Source organism: Globicephala melas, chromosome 15 (genome assembly GCF_963455315.2).
Source record: "Globicephala melas chromosome 15, mGloMel1.2, whole genome shotgun sequence".
Classification (NCBI taxonomy): Eukaryota; Metazoa; Chordata; class Mammalia; order Artiodactyla; family Delphinidae; genus Globicephala; species Globicephala melas.
Window position 1 is genome coordinate 43,815,710 of NC_083328.1, and position 18,884 is coordinate 43,834,593.

The 18,884-nt window shown below is 54.6% G+C and overlaps 1 protein-coding gene across 4 annotated transcripts in view; it reads right to left on the reverse strand.

The window, feature by feature from the left end:
* ABHD12 (abhydrolase domain containing 12, lysophospholipase) overlaps positions 1-18,884 on the reverse strand; it is a 72,401-nt gene that overhangs the window by 1,495 nt on the left and 52,022 nt on the right. For all 4 annotated transcript variants that reach the window (XM_030872514.2, XM_060284928.2, XM_030872516.3 and 1 more), the window contains exons 3-12: positions 13,088-13,193; positions 10,799-10,918; positions 8,235-8,265; positions 7,753-7,798; positions 5,559-5,688; positions 4,385-4,422; positions 3,969-4,048; positions 2,943-3,025; positions 1,235-1,313; positions 140-267 (exon numbers count right to left, since the gene is read on the reverse strand). In XM_030872514.2, coding sequence (XP_030728374.1) covers positions 140-267; positions 1,235-1,313; positions 2,943-3,025; positions 3,969-4,048; positions 4,385-4,422; positions 5,559-5,688; positions 7,753-7,798; positions 8,235-8,265; positions 10,799-10,918; positions 13,088-13,193 — 841 coding nt within the window. The remainder of the gene's footprint in view (positions 1-139; positions 268-1,234; positions 1,314-2,942; positions 3,026-3,968; positions 4,049-4,384; positions 4,423-5,558; positions 5,689-7,752; positions 7,799-8,234; positions 8,266-10,798; positions 10,919-13,087; positions 13,194-18,884) is intronic.

Consider the following 18,884-nt stretch of genomic DNA (forward strand, 5'->3'; position numbering starts at 1 on the left):
GGACGGCCCAGGAGGGAGGGGTGACACTCTTGACCCCTCACTGTGACTCGGCCCCGAAATGGCTTTTGCAGCTGCGGCCACACACGCCTGAGCCATCGCCACGCAGGACGGCATCGCAGGTGAGAGGAGAGCGCCTCACCTCAGGATCCGTGGAAGCTCAGGGCTCTTGTAGATGTACTTGTGCCTGTAGCCAAGGTCCGAGTGGAAGGGGATGAATTGAACCTTGAAGTCTCGGAAGCTGCGTGACGGTGCAGCAATGTTGTAGAGCTGGGGGAGGGAGAGGCGGGTCAGCGCCCAGGGCCTGGGGGTGACCTGCCTACTGGCCTCCCCCTGCAACAGAGAGCAGCCCATGGCCACTGTCTCCAAAGAGCAGCCCAAGGCCCCCATGCACAGCACCCTGCAGCCTGCCTCGCCCACAGCAGGGACCCTCGGGGCCACCACTCAAGACGCTCTCCATCCTCACGCCTGTCTTGCAGACCGCCCTTCCTCAGGGGCCTGCAGCACCACAGAGAGCCACCTGCTACGGGATGCGGTGGTGGCCTGAGTGCCAGGAGCAGCCCCGATGGCTCAGTCCCTGGGGCTGGGTGGGCTGTGTGCCTCAAACTTTGCCGTGTGCCTGGGTCAAGGCCCGCCAACAAGGTGGCTCAGGACCTATGCCACCTCAGCCCCCTCCTCACGTGCCCGAACCAGCTGGAGGGAAGGACCTGGCCCTCACACACCTGCCTCAGGCCTGGTCTGATGTGGCCTGGGCGTCGCGCCCTCTAGCAGGCCAGCGCCATGGCCAGACAGTGCTCTCCCCCACCCTACCCCCACCTACAAATTTAATCAGGCTTCCTGGCAGCAAAGGCAAAGCAAATACAGCAAAAGCAGACACAGAGGCAACGTGGCACCCTCTGTCGTCAGTCCCATCCCAGAGGCAAGAGAACAGGTGAGAGTTCTGTACCAATTCCAGCCACTGGGGGAGCCTCGTCATCAAGGGTGCTTTCCCTCCAGCCAGTAACTGGCAAGCCCTCCTGACTGAGTCCCCTGTACGGGGGACCCAGGAGATTTTCATTTGCTTATTTTCACGTTTCCTTCTGGGGCGGCATCAGCTGTCCAGCCCTGCCCCGACCCTGCTGCCAACCTCCTCTGCCCTCTCCCTCACAAGGGGCCCTGCCAGCAGCAGGACCCTCCACACCCGCCTGGCCTAGCCTGGACCGAACATGAGTTTGCCCGACGCCCGCTGGACACCCACCTTTCTGCCAAGCTGGAAGGGCACGACAGGGTCGTCCTCGGCGTGCAGGATGAGCAGGGAGCAGGAGATATGCTTCACGCTGCAGGGAGGGAGAAAGGTGCTGGACCGGCCCCCAGGAGGAGCTGGGGTCTCCTGGGCTCCCAGCCCTGCCCACAGCAGGGACCTGACTTAGAGAGCGCTTCACCGTGGTGTGGAACGCCTCAAACTGGGCATTTTAATAGAGAACTAGCAGTTGATTTCTTAGATGTTTCCAACAATATCTATTCTAGGTGACAGGTGTCAGTCAAATCTAGAGATCAATTCATTCACCAAATCGGGTCCCTGAATATTTCCTGAAAATTAAAAATTATTTTTTTTGCTAGTAGACTATTCTTAAAAAGTTACAAAACAACATTTACAAACGAAGTAATTTAGGTGGGCCAGGAAACTCACTCAGATGAACTTTACTGGACATCTGTTGGCAAAAGAGCCACCCTCTAATTCATCCTTCATGTAAATGACATTTAAGGTCACTCCTGAGAGTTTCGAGTAAATGAACATTCTCAACAGGTTCACAGGATCCTGTTCTTCAGCAAACCACCTAACAGAAGGACTGGATGGGCCTGGGGTCTCCTAGGCGCCCCTCATTGAGGTCTCATGGGGAGCTGCTGGACGCAGCAGACACCTGTTGTTGGAGATCCCATGCTGATCTGGGGACTTCACGAGGGCAGCCCCGGGGCAAGCCTGGCACCTGGCAGGACCAGGCCTGGGGGCGCACCGCCCCTCAGAGGCCCAACTCTGGCAGTCTGCAACTGCTGCTAGCGGCTCGCGCTAGTGGCTCGCAAGTTCACCCGCCCACCACGTTCCACTCCCAGGGTGGAGGGCTGCTGGTGTGCGAGTCACGCTTTGACGGGTGACATCTTTTCTGGACTTCCACCCACAAAGCTGCTTCGTAGCTTCTCTGACTCTGGAGGCCCCCCTCACATGCTGTCACCTTACCAAATATTTGGGAACAGACCTGCCCACCAAGCTGGGGCTCCTGACTTCCAGTGGGTGAGGGCCGGCCGGCCCACCAGCACTCACACAGGCTCAGCGGGGGGGCAGCCAAAGGTGGCTTTTCTCATCGTTGTCATTTTTAGAGGGAACCCAGTCTACTCAGATAACTCTTCTTTGAAAAATGTAGATTTTTAAATGTTAACTGCATATTCAGATAAGGATTTTTCCTTTTTCTTTTTTTTGAAGAAATTAAACCCCATGAAATTAAGATATCACAAAGATAATGTCAGCAGAATCTGAACATTGTTCAAAGAAACAGTCCTTAAATAGAACATGTAACTGCTGGTTTACCTCAGAGAAATACTTTTAATATTAAACTTCGTAACATCTTTCCATAACCAAACACAAAACCAGTGGCTGAGGCAAAGTCATTTTTTGAATAACAGTTACTATTACTGCTTTAATACCTGTTTAGGAGTTCTGGTTTTGACATAATTTTCAAATAAAACAGCTTTATGGACCAAAAATATGTTGTCTTCCTACTCTAATCTAATCCTACAGTCTTTCCACATTCCTGGTTCTCCTTCTCTAACTGACATTCCCTTTACAGAGATGTGTTGCTTAGAAAAGATCCCTATGTATTCAGAATCCTATCCTACTTGGTTAACGTGACTCAAGACACTTATTCTGGGGGTTCTTGGGGTTTTTCTAAATTCTCTTCCATGGTACTCACTTTTCATCATTTGCAAACTGAATTCCACTGCTTGTGATGGGATCAAGGAAGAACCAGTCAAACCCAGGGAAGTATCGATAGATCTGGAGGCAACATGTAGACAACAAGCAGAGGATCAATTAAAACACCCCCCGCAGGGCTGAGGGTCCAGACAGAGGTGCCGTGTGCCCGGGGGTCACTCCTGCTTCTGAGCAGGCTGACCTGTGGGCCCCCTGGAGCTGGGGGGGGGGCGCCCCTGCCCTTCCTGACCCCCGCCCTCAGACTCCCTGCTCAAGAGGCCCCCAGACCAGCTGCAGGGGGGCTGCCCGCAAACAGGGCTCCCACACTCAGACTAGGAGACCAGGCTTCCCACACACAACAGGCTGCCACCCCCAAGGAATGGGGTCCGTGCGACTCGGGAGAAGAGCAACATCAAAGGAGACCCAACAAAGGACTCTTCTGTCTGCAACGGAGCAGCATGAGGTCGGGTGGGGCCAACATGGCTCCCCTGGACACACGGAAGCAGTGGGAGGAGGAAGAGGAAGCAACAGGGTACAGAGGACCCTCCTCTGGGCCTGGCCTGTAAATGGAGGGTCCAAGGCCTCGAATCCAGCCAGTGACGGCCCAACAGCATGTAATCCCCACCAGGGCTTCCCTGGGGTGCCCACCAGCTCCACTCCTGGGGAGGCAGCCAGGACAGCGCCCTCAGCCTGCACTGAGCCCCATGGGCAAGCAATGCCAGGGGGGCAAACCGTGCCAGGGGGCAAGGCCTCCTATGGGTACAGCCACCCTCAGGCAACCTGGCTGTGACCCCATCCTTCTACCTGGCACGAAGTTATAAACATCCTGAGCGGCTCTGTAGTCAGGCCAGTGACCAGAACTAAATGAGAATTAACTTTTAATAAAGTCTGTATTCATTAGACTATTTAAATAATTTTATGATATTTAAATTTATTTATTATATCTATTTACTTAGTCATTTTTATATTTTATAGCAATTATTTTCATTATAAAAATAAGTCCATTTTTAATAAGATCTGTACTTGCCACTGAGAATGGATGGCTCTTAGCTTCTTCGCGGATGTTAGTAAATGGAGATTCCAATATGAGGGCATCTGGAGGTGTCTCTAGATAAACAAACGGGGAACTGGGAGGTGAGCAAGAAACCCCAGTGAGACACAGTCCTCCACTCCCCATTCACGCACCCTCCACAGGACAGCGGAGCCCGGCCCCTGGTGAGGCCCCGCCAGCCGCTGGCGGATCGGGGGAATGGGGGTGGGCCCTCAAGGGTCTGCTCAGGCCCCCACCTCAGTGCCTTGCTCTCATCTCACTGCACGGCACGTCCACCACCACCCACTTCACGAGAAGCCCCAGGGCCTGGAGCACAGCCGGCTCCCCAACGCTCCACCCGCCCATGGGAGCCGGGCCATCCCCACGACATGTGACCCCACACGAGCCCCTACCTCGCTCACAGAGGCGCCGCACCAGGTTTGTGGCCACTCTGGAAAGAAAAAAGAAGTTCAGCTGAATTATGACAAAAATTGTTTCAGATGAGATCCTCCTAATACTCAAAGGTGACCGAGGAAGCCGGGATCTGCGAAGTGACCAGTGGGGTTTTGGGCGGGGGGAGCACAGATGCCCCAGCCATCAGCCAGCCCCTCCGACAGGGCACCTCCATGTCCCCGAGGCATGCACCTCACCTGGAGCAGCCCCTTCAGGCCACACAGCGGCGCCCCAGTTCACACCCGGTCCGTATGGGTGCCGCCGGGACACGGAGGAGGACAGTAGGGCCCAGGGCCGCCCCGCCAGCAGGGAGAAGGCTGCAGTCTGCCTGCACAGCTCCTGGGGGCGGCAGCACTTGCAGTCTGCCAGGCCTGGGGGCCTCCTGCCTTCCCGGGACCAACCTGGGCGGGTCCCATGCAGACACCCAGGGCAGGATGGCCTGCTCTCCTGTCCAGGGTTCAGTCCCCCTGCGAGGGCAGGGCAGGAGGCCCTGTCCCGGGCACTGCCCAGCCTGCGGCCCCAACCCGCCTGCAGCCACCGCGTCCAAAGGAAAGGCAGCAGAAAAACAGCAGGTGCTGGTCTTGGGCTCCTTTAGAAACACTGGCCCCTACGCCCGTGGAAGCGATGCAGGCGGCTCACGTGGAACATCGAAGTGCTTCCTGTCTTGGCAGATGGAGGAAGGGAACCACCACTGCTGCCTCCCCAAGTTCTCCGGTGACGACGCCAAGCGTGGGCTAAGGGGCCCACTGTTTGCAAAGAGAATCAAGGCCCCGGCTCCTGGGCTTGCTGGGCAGCACATATGTCCTCAGCCAGGCCAAGGGAAGCCCGAGTGCCCTGTCCCGCTCTGCTCGGACCCACCTCCTCAGGGCACAGTCCCACTGAGGCGCGTCTGCATCCTCCCTGCGGAGGAGACGGCACCTCCACGACTGCTGTTGTGCCTCCCGTCACTTCCTGGGTTGAGGAGCTGAAGTATCTCAAGCCCCTCGTGGTCTCTGTGGTGCTTCATCCCCTGCCCCCATCACAGCACTAATGGTGCTACAGGGTCCAGAGGACACCGGGGCCCCTAGGAGAGCCTGGGCTGGACAGTCGCCCGTGAAGACCTGCTCCTGCAAAGGCCACGCGGGGAATTCTTACCCGGTGCCGAGGGAATGGCCCCAAATATACACAGGGTTGTCTCCACTTCGCGCTTTGATCCAGTCAAAAACATGGAGTGCGTCGTACGTCATGCCCCGCTCCGACGGCGTTCCCACTGAGTCACCCCAACCTGGGGAAGCAGCAGCAAGAGGAGGACGTCACACGCAGCCCAGGGGACCTCGAGGGGCAAGCCCGCCCCCTCCCGCTTCTCAGCAGGAGGCCCAGAACGTCTGGGGCCTCAAGGTCTCGGCCAAGCCAGCTCTTCTTCTCCCACCTCCTCAGCTGTCACAACCTCTGAACCCAAACGGCCATCCACCCGCCCTCATCTGAGTCTCGATGAGCAGATGGGGTGGTCAGACACGCAGACCCCTGCCGGCCCCAACATCTGGGGCTTGGCACCAGGATGAGGCACTGACAGGCTCAGCCAGTGAGAGTCCAGTCCACCCTGGGGCCCCTGAGCCCAGCCCTGACTCCATGGCCCAGCTGTGGCCCAGCTGTGGACAGGCGTGGAGAGGCCCCCAGACAGGCAGATTCCAGGCTCAGGGCAACTCTGACCCAGAAAGGAAGGGGCTTTTAGCATCCTGTTTGCTTAACAGAGGAAAGCCAACTGTCTCGGCCCCTAAACCTTGACCTCCCAAGGGACCTTCCCTCCAGATTCTCAGAAAAGTCAAGTTGTGACTGTCATTTCCAGCAGCTCAGCAGTGAGTCATCATCAAATGATCTGAAAGCACCACAAGGCTCAGAAAGAGCAAGTCCTGCTACACAAGCAAAACCCAGAGGCAGGGGCACCACAGGCCACCTCCCCGGGGCATCCCAGACCCAGATTAGGGAGGGAGCCAATGTCAGGGACAAGGCCAGCGTGAGGGCTTGGGGCACTGGTGGGGGCAGGGACAAAGAGACAGGGAGAGATACAGAGAGACAGAGACAGGGACAAACTCTCGTACGGCTTAGAAAGGCAGAGACTCAATGGGAAATGAAAAGAGGAAGTGATAGATGGGATCTTATTTCTGTTGCAAGAACCAGGAGGCGAACAAGGAAGAGGCCACCCCTCTCACTACCCTGAGGTTCCAGCAGCAGGAGCAGGAGGAAAGGATGGGCCTCATTTCAGAGTTTCTCCAACCCAACACCCTCCTCCTGATGGAACACTCTTCCACAAAAGAACCATCCCTCACCCTATGGTCGGCAGAATAATGGCCCCCAAAGATGTTCATGTCCAACCCCGAAACCTGTGCCTCTGGTACCTTACACGGCAAGGGGAATGAAGGGTGCAGAAGGAAAGAGGCTGCGAATCAGGAGACCCTGGGATGGGAGATTATCCTGATCAGCGTGAGCCCCAAGTAATCACAGGGTCTTTATGATCAGAAGAGAGACAGAAGTCAGAGCCAGAGTGATGCAGACTCAGGCCACAGGCAAGGAGTGAGGGTGGCCTGGAGAAGCTGGAAGAGGCCAGGAACCTGACTCTCCTCTGGAGCTTCCAGCCGTGCCCACACCTTGACTTATCCCAGTGGCTAAAGATTTTGAACTCCTGACCTCCAGAACTTCAAGATAGTAAGTCTGTGCTGTTTCGAGACATTTACGTTTGTGGTAACCTGTTGCAGCAGCAAGAGGAACCTCTTCCAAAGTTCACATCCAGGTGATGTCAACCGGCTCCTGAGTCTGCAGATGTGGACCCCACCCCCTTACCCCCAATCAGGGTGAGCTGGACAAGAGGCCTTTAGCCCTTTGACCTCTCCCGCCAAGGACTGTCCAAGGCACACACTTGCCACACAGCTGCTCCCTGACAACACAAAGCATTTTCCTCACGCATCAAACTGTGGGAGGCTAGAAAGAAGAAATACTGAGGGGCGAGAAGATGAGTCTCTCTCTTCCCTGTCTCCATAACATCAACAAAACCAGCTGTGCTGAGCATGAAACGTGTCCAGCTATGGGGAAAGTCTGAGTCCAATAAAGAGAAGACAGTACTTTCTACTTATAAAATGTGGCTGACAGAGGGTGTGTGCTGGGGTTCCAGGCACCCTACAGGGGCGGATGCACGCAGGACACACCTCCGAAGACCCTGACCCTCCACCACCTCCACGTGCTCACAATTGCCACAGGTCACGGCAGAGCTGCCAGCCGCACAGGAGCCTCTCAGAGCAACACCTGCATATCCCACACCGACCTGGAGGAAGCGGGGCAAGTACGGAGCCCTCACCTCTGTAGTCAAAGGTAACCACGTGGTAGCCAAGGGAACTCAGCACCTGGAAGTGAAAAACAAACACCTGGGCAACATGGCTCTGACTAAACGCACTAAACCCAAGCAATTCCAAGTGACTTTATGTAATTTGCCAATTTCTGGCATATGATCTACAAAGTCCATTCATCCCGATCTTGGAAACTATCCCCAGAGGCAGCAAAATGGGAAGCATTCCATGGGGAGACGTCCATAACAGGCAGTGTTAAAAAGTCAACAATGAGTATTAACTCAAAATTATTAGGGGGACCCCCTTCTGTTCACGCGTCCTGGAAAGAACAGCCAGCAGCAGGAGGCAAGCAACGCTCCATCTGTCACAGACCGTGTGGGTCACACCCCATGGGCACTGCTCCATCCAGCTGTCCACCGTGTGGCCCCTTCTGTCTGTCATAAGCTAAGGGCACCGCTCTGTCCATCATAAACTGTGTGCCGTCCTCACCTACCTTGTAAAGCTCCACCCGGTGGTCGCCTCCTCTAGATCATCAGGGAAAGGAAACAAGCATGGCTGTTAGTGCATCTTCTCAGAAAGGGGGCCCAGGATCAACACCGTAGCATCTGGGCCCTTAGTGCCTGGTCCCCAAATCTACACGGGAGGGTGATGGACAGGTCACCTCCTCCTCAGGGCACCTACATGGCTCCCAGCTTGCCTCCACATTATGGTGCCAAACGAGGGACAGTCTGAGCATTTGGGGGATATTTCTTAACTATTACCTCACCTTTGGTTTGAGTAGGCCATACAAGCCTTCAGTGCAAACCCCAGAAGACACAAAGGGCCCCTCAGCTCCCCAGTGTCCAGGACCACCCATGAACACCACGGGGACAGGCCACAGGCACCTCCTGCCCCAGCCTTTTCACCTACAGAGCCACAGCCAACTCTCAGAACTCTCCTCCTCGGCCATTCACGCCCTCCCCTTGTGGTCACTTTGGTTCTTTCCCACCTGCTGCTAACTGAGGTTCTGCTGCTGCGGCCACCCCCTAACGTCCTTCCACACACGTGTGTCCGAGGGGGGATGCTGGGTCGAAGGTGCCATCATGATCTGACAGCCACTGTGAGCCTCCTCGCCCCTCACCAGCAGGCTCCAGCTTCAGTGGCGCGGCCGCAGGCGCCACTGCTGACACCACCTCACGCCCGCACCTCTCTCCAAGGACTGTCCACCTCCTTCTCCCTTTCTGCCCAGATGCTGGCTGGCTGTTACTGTGCACAGACACCCAAGCGGGGATAGAGCTGCCTCGGGAGAGGGAAACACATCAGCAGGCGGGCTCACCCTCACCAGACTTCTCAGCTCTCTCCCTTCTTTATGAGGAGCATTTGGCCAATTTCCGGGGTGTGTGTTCACGGAGCGAGCGTCCTCAGGGGAGGCGAGAACACAACGAAGGAGAAAGCCAATATAACCCAGAAACAAACATTCAAAGGACTTCGCTTCAAGACCAAAAAGAAATACTGCAGCGTCTTCAGTTATCTTTGCAACCATTTGTCGTGGCTCTTTTCTAAACGTTCCCAATACCCTACCTTGAGCAAGAAGGGGGATTTAGAGCGTGATGGGGCTGGGGGCATCCTGGGGGTCCGAGTCTCAGGGAACCACGGCTGCTGCTGTCCTGCCCGGCCGGGTGGCCGCCAAGATCTGCAGCCTGAGTAGTCCTTGGGGATGGGGGGTGGGGGGTGGCAGCAAACCTTCAAAGTCACAAGATTCCTTCCATCCTGAAGTTACAGATAGACTTTGTCTTCTTTACCATGTGATTGGCACTGCTCACAAAGAACTCCAAACTTCCCTCATTTATAGAAAGAGGCTACAGGAGTTGTTTGTATTCACTTGCTCTTTGAAAAGCGGAAGAGAAACCCGCTGTAGCTTGTCCCAGACGAAGGGAAAGCAGACTGCCAAGTGCGTGCTGAGTCAGTAGCTCAGCGCTCCGCTCTCCCGGCTCAGAGTGTCCTTGTGGGGCCCACTTCCTGGACATCCTGCTACATCCTCTGTGTAGCCCCTCTGCCCAGACGCCCGCTGTGGCCTGCTTTGTCCTCCTCGCCGGTTCTGCCTGTGAAATGACTGACCCCAGCCCGGCCCCGCGGTGCCCGGCCTCCTGCTGCTTCTTGCTGGCTCTCTCTCACGAGACCCAAGGAACAGGGACCCTCCCAGGGGTTTCAGGCAATGCTTGTTCAGAAAACGCCCCTCTTCCTCTCACCCCACCAGCTCTCCTGCAGACTCTTCTCAACAAGGCTGACCATGTGGGCTGGAAGGAGCCCTCTTTGAACAACGGCTCCAGTCCCCGCTTGTCTGAAAGACATCCATTAAACCTACTCTCGAACAGCACCTGGGCGAGGGCTTTATCTGCACAGACGCAGATGCTTCCTTGATGGCCCAGTGGGATGCGCTGGCACTGCTGGCTCAGGGCTGCGAGTACCCTGGCCTGAGAGCGTGGCATGGCAGCCCCCGAGGACAAGTTTGTCCCTGCATGCTCAGCTGGGTCTCTTCATGGGACTCCCCCACCTTCAACGTCACCCTCGCCCCCCCCCCCCCGGAAGCATGCCTCCCCCTCCAGCAGGGCACATCTGCCAGCGAGAAAGTGTCCTCAGACCAGACAGCAGATGCTGGGTGAGCAGGGGTGACTTCCTGGGCACACAGTGGCTCTGCAGGGTCTCAACAAACCTCGGCTGAGGGACCACGCCTCCTGCCCACTGAGAAGCCTTGTTCCCTAACCCAGAAAGAAGGACACCCCTCCGGCTGGGGCTCTGGGCCGCTCTGACAGACGCAGCAACCTCCATCCCACCCCAGGCACGAGCCTCAGACCAGGGATTTCTGGACACAGCTGCCCACATCTGCTCAGCCGGTGGCTTCCAAGCAAGCAGGCCCGGTCCACCTTGCACACAGCCCTGCTCTGCTCTGGGCCTGTGGGAACACGACTTCATGCAAGCTTCTCCCAAACCCCAGACAAACCCTGCCTCTTCCTGTGTTCTCAGGACGCCCATGTCCCAGGTGCACCCACGCTCTCACTGCGATGGGCCCCTCCTCACCTGGTGCCCGCGTTCCCGTGCAGGTACAGGATGATCGGGTGGCTAGAAGCCAAGGCATCCTCATACCACATCTGGTCCTTCCCTTGGGCGTTCTTCCACCAGACAGCGGGGACAGTGTGCCTGGAAGCAGAAGCAGAGGGGAGCGGCAGGTGACGCGCCTGCAGACGGGATGCCCACGGCTCAAGTCACAACTGAGCGGACAGCAGGAGGCCGGGTGGGCTGACTCCAAGCTGTGAGGGCAGCTTCTGGCAGCTGAGGCAGGTCGTTTCCTGACTCGCGGATGGGCCCTCTCTGGACCCCAGAAGCTTGCCCCGGCAGCAGTTACCAGGGGTGGGGTGACAGCCGCTCCTCCTGTATAAAGGGGAAGCTATGTGAGCTCAGACCCCTTCCAGCTGGGTTCCAGCACAGAACGGGCACCGAATGGACACTGAGCAACGCCACGTCCCCTCAAACTCATCCATGTCTTTAAGTACGTGACTTAACTCACGATACAAGACATATCATGCTGTTATATGTACTAATTCAGCAACACGGGTCTACGGGCTGGACTGGAAGCCCGGCCATCCTTAATGCACCATTTCTAACACAGAGCCTGTCCACAAGCCATCTTGGCACAGACGCACCTCTGCAGGAGACGTCACAGGCCCACGTGAGCAGTCCTTCCATGCCTGGCCAGGCAGGTGGACACTTGTCTATGTGGCCAAACCCTCCTTTAGAGAGGTGCTCTGGTTCATCTTAACTCAGGACACATCAAAGTCACTGTTCATCACTGGGGAGGGTCTGATTTAACACCTTTTTTCTGTAAAACTTATTCAAATTCATTCTTGGGAAGTTTTAAAAACATTACATGGCCGATTTCTTCTTTTCTAAGTGTTAGCATCTCATTTCTAACGTAGTCTCTCTGACCCATTTCAGAGGATTGCATTTTGGGTGGTTCTGACCGCTGCAATTATCACTCTCCCACAATTACAAACCTATGAGAGGGAAAGGTACATTTGGAAGGTGCTGGGAGCTGATATGCCTCCAGTAGCCAGCCTACCCAAACTCAGAGCTCCTGACAAAGGCCCAGGCAAGCTCTCCATCCCTGGGCTCCTCCCCCTGCCTGGCAGAGGGGAGCTGCCCTCCCACCACCACCCGCCTCCAGCTCCTCTGCAGCAGGACATGGTGAGGTGCCAGTGAGGGCAGGTGGTGAATGGAGCTGCTGCCACCCAAAGGCCCGCACTGTGATCAAGACAGCGCAGGGTGCAGACCTGGGCGGGCAGTGGTGCCCACCAGCACACAGCGGCTGTCGCTTCCCAGAGACTCATGTGGTCATCACCAACACAACCTTCACAGGTAACTGTCCACAAATACCTGTCCTGTAACACGGCTGTTCTGCTCGAGGAAGAAGCCTGGCTGAGCCCACATCTTCAAAGCACAGACCCTCTTAACCATCAGGAGAGCCGCCAATTCCCCCAAACACCTCTGAGCAAAACATGTCAGGCTTCTGACTGAAAATGAAAAGGCACAGCGGCCTGCATGCACACACTGGTCGTAAATGCTCCGTTAAAACAAGCCAGAAATGACCAAAGACAGCCCCAGCCTCAGCCACTACGAACCAGAACCTCCCTCTCACTCTCTGGTCTTTACGCAGGAGCCTCTGCCCTCCGCACAGCACAGGGAAGCGATTCAGAGCACTTCACTCAGAAGCTTCTCACGTCCACAGCAGTTCTACTGAGACAAAGGCAGCAATTCAGAGCTGCTTCTGAGAGAAAGAGAAGACGCCACAGGAAAGCCGGTCCGCTCTGGTTCTGTTGTTTGTAAACACCAACCAGTCCACAGAAAAAGCATTAAATCATATTCCAAAGAAATGCCAAGAAGTCACAGAACTTAGGCCCAACCTAAATTTATGGCTAAAAAAGTAAACGCTAAGAAAAGAGCAAACGCCACCACTATCAAGAGCTGAGAGTGCTGTGTGTGAAAGAAATGCAGCTGTTTTCAACAACTGGGTGGGCCCTTCTCTGCAAGACAGGTGTGGCTCAAGCCTGCGCTCACGATTCTGTGATATATTCTGTTTCTGGCTTTCTTCTCTCCTGGAAACGAGGCTTTCTGCAAAAACCAATCTGGTTAGAAAACCTCAGAACAGAGCTGGTGCTGCCATCCCGTGCCCCATTATTCAAGGAATTTAGCTGAGATCTTTCCTTTGGAAACAGCAGGCAAAAGATAAAAATGGACAAGCAAGAGTTTCAGAGACCGCTCCGCTATCAAGAGGCGGTGCCCGGCCCTGCAGCCCTGAGGCTGCTCACTCACCAGACTCCAAGGGTCACGTCTTCCTCTGGCTGGAGGTAGTAATTACAGGTGTGATTCAAACCTTGATCCTGTGGTTTTTTCAAATCAATGAAATAGGGAACGCGCACTGTGGGGGACAAAGAGATGGAAACCAGGATTAGTGAGGGTGGACGGACACACGTACACAGCAGAGGTGAAGCTCTCAAAAAGTGCCAAGTACTTTCCCAACGCCATACTGCCTGGGGCACAGGGCCCTCCAGCCTCAGGCGGGGCTGGAGGTAGGTGTATCTACAGATCCTTCAGCAAGGACGAGGTCCAAGGAGAGACCCACTGAAGGCTGTTCAAGGTGTGAGAAGATGCAAGGAGGGAAGGAAAGATCCTTGGGAGACGGGAGGGTCGGCCTGGCCATGAGAGAGGCTGGAGACAAGGAGGCTACGACTGAAGGCTGGAGCCAGGGTGCTGGGGGAGGGACTGTGGGAAAGGCGACAGATGGATGTGTGTTCTGGACCTGGGGCCACGGGCTTGATGACCACCTGAATGTGGGTGCGGGCCAGGTAAGTGGGATTCTGAGGTTCCTAGTGCTGTCATTTAACAGAGAGTGAGGCCGAAGATGAGGAGTGGGTGCCAGAGGTGGAGGAATACACAGAACCCACAAGCCACACAGAGTCGAGGGAAGGCATGGGAACATGACAGCAGCTACTCATTCAGCCCTGAATTTAACAGGTGACCTGTCGACAGGGCAACGGCTGATAAACTGCAGTGCACCCAACGATGGGAAGCCCTGGGCCTTCAGACAGAGGCAGCCGATATCGACAGACCTGGAGGAACCTCTGTGAATTACAGGCAGGTGAGAAGAGCAGGGAAGGAGGGTAAGATCACTGTGCTGCGGCTACGAAATCCCATGTCGCCACTGTACAAGCAAGCAACACCAATGCCAATACCAACACCAACACAGTGTGGCTTGGAAAGAAAGACAGAGAGACACACCAGGCTGTGAACATGGGTTTAAAGTGGGGGGGGGGGTGGTGGTGGTGGAGGCGAGTGTGTAATTTTCCCCTTGTATACCAGTGCACTTTTATTGCTTGAGATGAACACAATTTTTGAAGTTATATTTAGTTGAAAAATGAAAAACAAAAAACCAAACCCTGAGATGGGATTTACTCACATTATAAAATGGCAATTCCCAGAGTGGGTGGGGACAAAGTACAGTGTAGCCCTGACTTCCAGCCAGTCTTCAACAAGGAAGTCATGCAACTCTGGTTTTCTTTGGTGAAGAGAGTAGTTTCATTGTGTAACTCACACGGCCTCTGGGCACCAGAGCCCTGCATGCCCACTTCACGCCCCAGGGCCTTTGCACCTGCTGTGCCCCCAATACTCTGCGCCCACATACCTACATTCCAGCTCTTACTTCGTCAAATGTCCCCACAGCTCAGTAAATGTTCACTGAAGAAATGAAACAGTCAACTCACGAGGACATAGAGATATGCACACGCTCCTTCCCCCCCAGGAATTCCCTGAGCATTTTAAACCACGCGGAAGACAAATCCTCCCACCAGGGCTGCTTTTGAACCTCCAGCTTCTTAATCCATCTCTTTTCCAAGCAGCAGGCTACATTTTAAAAACTTTAATTATTTTCTCTCAAAAGAAAACCGGCACTCAAAGGAGGTGGCATCCTATTTACTCGTGCACCTTCCCGGTACTCTGACCACCGTCCCTGAAACAGGCTGGTACGACTGTGACCACAGCACTTGCTCAACCATGGGTCACATGTGATGATGCTGGGATTTGCACCCAGGCAGCCCGACTCCATAGCCCACACTCTTGACTAATCGGATAGGAAGTGAGGAAGGTAAACTGGCTCTGATCCTGGTGGGCCCTGAATGTTCTCGAATTGGGTCCCCCCAAAAGATATATTGAAGTCCTAACCCCCAGCACATCAGAAGGTGACCTCATTTGGAAACAGGGTCTTTACAGAGATAATCAAGCTTAAGTAAGGTCATTTGGTGGACCTGATCTAATACGACTGGTGTCCTTATCAAAAGGGAATTTGGATACAGACAGACAGAAGGAAGCCAACATGAAGTCACAGGAGAAGGCAGCCGTGTGATGGAGGCAGGGGCAGCAGCTGTGCAGCTACAAGCCAAGGAACACCAGCCACCACCAGAGGCTGGGAAGAGGCAAGGAAGAGGGAGCCCAGGCCTGCCCACACAGGGATTTCGAAGCTCCAGAGCTGGGAGAGAATACATTTCTGTAGTTTTAAGCCACACCGTCTGTGGTGTCTGTTATGCTGTGGAGTCAGAGTTCACTCTGACAACATTCTCAGGGAGGGCTCCTGACCAGCAGGCCTAGAAAGGTCTCCCCTGGACGCGTCTCTTCCAGATGGAAGTGCCCACTCCTGCCATCCCTGGTGACGGCTCCGTGCTGGGGAAGCCGAGGCTGCAGCGTCAGGTGGCAGTTCATCATCTGACCACTGAGGGGAAACGACTTTGTCAGTAAAACTCTGAATATGTCCAACAAGTGCTGATTCAATCAACTCTGCTCCTGAGGCCAGAGTGCCCGTGCTAAAGGGAAGGTGGGCACCATCGAGGGCTGAGGGCACTGCTGTCAGGCCTCACGGGCTCTCTCCCAGAAAAGGCAGCCATGCAGCTTACACGCTGCCCCAGAGTTCCGAGAAGGCCCCTGCCAGTGAAAAGCATCTTCCGAAGATTAGCAGTTAATCTTAAAAGCTTCCAAGCCCGAGAAATCTAGAACCAAGAAACTCAATTCTGCTCTAGGACAGCTTGGCTCCCACCAAGTCCATCCTCCGGTTCACTTTCATTTCTGTTTTAGAAACCGTGGAAAAGGATGCAGTTAATGCACCAAGTGCAGCAGGTGCTGCCTGTGTGCCTCCCCTCCAGCTAGCGAGAGGTGCCTGGTCAGTCCCGGGGGCTGAGACAGCCCCAGAGGAACCACCTGGCCACTACTGGTAAAAGCAAGCAGAACTTCTGCAAGACAAAGGAATGGAGTCAAGGGGTGCAGGGCCCCAGGCTGGCCTGAGGAGGGTCCAGGATCTGCCTGGACCAGAACACGGCTCACTCCTGCTGGCCTTCATGTGGCCACAGCCCTTGGCCCGTGACTCTGGGATGCAGGCTAGAGCCCACCCTCCTGGCCCCTGCTTCCACCGCAGGGCTGAAGCAAGGAGAGAGCACCCAGCCCGCCAGCAGTCCCCTGAGGTGGCAGGGGCAGGAGTCGGGAGCTCCTCATCGCTATCAATTACAAGCTCCGCCTCACAAAGAAGTTGAGTGCACAGCCCAGGGACCCAGCACACAGGCCCATGCAGCTGTCAGGACCAGGCCTCTGGTTTCTCCTGCTTCCCCAGCTGTGTATCATCCACCCTCTGACCTCGTTGTCATTTATCAGCAACCACAAACATCATCGGGAGCGATTTAGAAAGGACCCTCAAGAGATGGTGCTCGGTAAGCAGTGAGTAAACACATGAATGAACAGAAAACTGAGTCTGCCATCCTTTCCTCAGCCAATCTAGAAGATACTGGTGGGGTGAGAGGCCAGAACTCCTGGGCTGCAGAGAACACGTCTGACTGCCTGAGAACTTTGAACATCGGGGCTATGCCCCATCCCAGGCACTGAGTAAAGACCACCCTGATATACGGGAAGAGGTGGGGCACCAACAAGGGAAGGGCCGGGAAGGCCCTCTGGGTTTTCTCAAACGCCAGTTCCCCGAAGGGCTCTGGGCTTCCACAAGAAGAAAGGGATAAGGAAAGAAAGCTATCAGGGATCACAGGGACTGCTAAGGGGAAGGAAAAAGAGGAGGCTGAAGGACTGCCATCCCGTGGAAGCTGTAGTGGACAGGCTGGCCTTCTGCTTGAACAACAAATGAGCAATTCATATATTAACCCTAATCTCCAAAAAAGGCCCAAGGCAGTGTGCAGACAAGAGCAGTTTTATACCAGCCTCTGAACTGAAACATTCCTTCCCACCAGGAGATGGTTCTAAATCCCAGGGCAAAGACTGTGACAAGGCGCTGCTATCAACACAACATCGCCGGGCTGGGGGCGGGGGTGACTTTTGAATGTGAGTATCGAAAAGCACATATATTTATGCTTACACGTACAGACACACACAAAAAGACCAGCAGGAAATCATAGATGCTATCCTTCATCTAATGCTTATTTATCTGAGTTATACATTTAGTTTCAGATAGAGTTGCTATGAACTTAAGACTATCTTAATCATGTTTTGGGGCCCAAAAGATTGTTACACTTCCTGCAATATCCAAATGGAAATCCACAGCTCACAATTCACATCTTGAGGAGACAAGAAGGAAGGTGCCCCCCGAAGATGCAGGTCCTCCAGAAGCGTGAGATGAAACTGCCAAGTCACACCGCAAGACAGCCTGGAGATCCCCGTCTCCTCCACGGGGAGGGGCACACACAACCATCCCACTTCCACACAGCAGGCATATGGAAACAAGGAGTTGGGGACGGGTGTCTCTCTGGGGGGTGCAGGGCGGCCCCACGGCCCAGCCTGGCCCTCCTCTTCTGTGCCATGGAGCCCAACCCAGAGAACCCAGGAACATCCTGCCATTTCATTAGGAAATCAACAGTGCAAAATTTGTGGGCTGTGTCTAAAGTTACCCCAATGATTGACCTAAAGAAAATCAACTCTATTCAAATATTTGCTGGGACCCCGCGGTGTGGCAGCCCAGAGGGCAGCAGGCCACCTGCTGCCAAGACACCTGCCCAAGGGGCCTGGAGTTGTCCGGAGGCCTGCCTTGTGGGAAAGCTGTGCAGGGCTGACTCTAAGGTCTGCTATTGGGAAATCTGCAGCCTGTGGCTTCGTGTTTGCGTGTAACTCAAACTCTCTTCTGTGCTAGACTGACTGTGGACATTTAAGGGACATTACAGTCAGAAAAAAACAAAACTTTCTTGATTTTAATAGGTTGTGAGTTCCTTCTAAGTTTGTGCTTCTCACAAGCGGTGAAAACTCAGGGATGATAAATTCCTGGAAGTTTAGCCACGTTTATGTTAGAAAAATCAAATGCTTCTTAGTGTACCTACATGTGTTTTACACTTACTTTATGACACCCAAATACAAAACGCATTTTAGGTTTATGAAGTATTAAATATCCACCTCACTATTTCTGTTCCTCCTCCTCCTGCGCCTCTTTAGAGCAGACATTCCCTTTCAGCAGCGACATCCACTTTTCTGTGATCAAGTCTACTGCAGACTTAACACCCCAAACTCATGTGCCCCAATGCACACGGGCCTCTGCAGAGTCTGCAGCACTGGTGTTACTCCAGACGAGGGGCCACCCACCCCCTGCCTTGCAACACCTCCTGTCTGTCCTCTCCTCCCACCTCCTCTTCACCAGCTCCCCTGCTGCCTCCATAGCACCAGCCCAGCTTCCCAAGCCTCCAGCTCCGACACACACAAGTTCAAACCCACTCCTTGCAAACCAGCACAGCCAAGAGCGTGCAGAGCCTGCCTCACCTGCCCTGAGTGCTCTCCACACCTGACTGCAAGGCCATCTCTCATGAGGCACCTGCTGTGTGCCAAGCACCACGTTCTATCCGCCGACCTCGAAGGCCCGCAGGCGCAGTCCCTTCCCGCCTGGCCTCATCTTGAAGGTGTAAAAGGATGCTCCATAAAAGGATTATTCCTGGCAACCGTATACCTTCCACTTCATAAACCTGATACTTCTACCCTTTTTCCTCCCACTTGCCCAAAAGTAAACATATAGCATGAAAAAAAAAAAACTTTGGAACACACCAGGTCCAAGTTAACTGAAGGAGACTATAACACCTCGAAAGCCAGCATA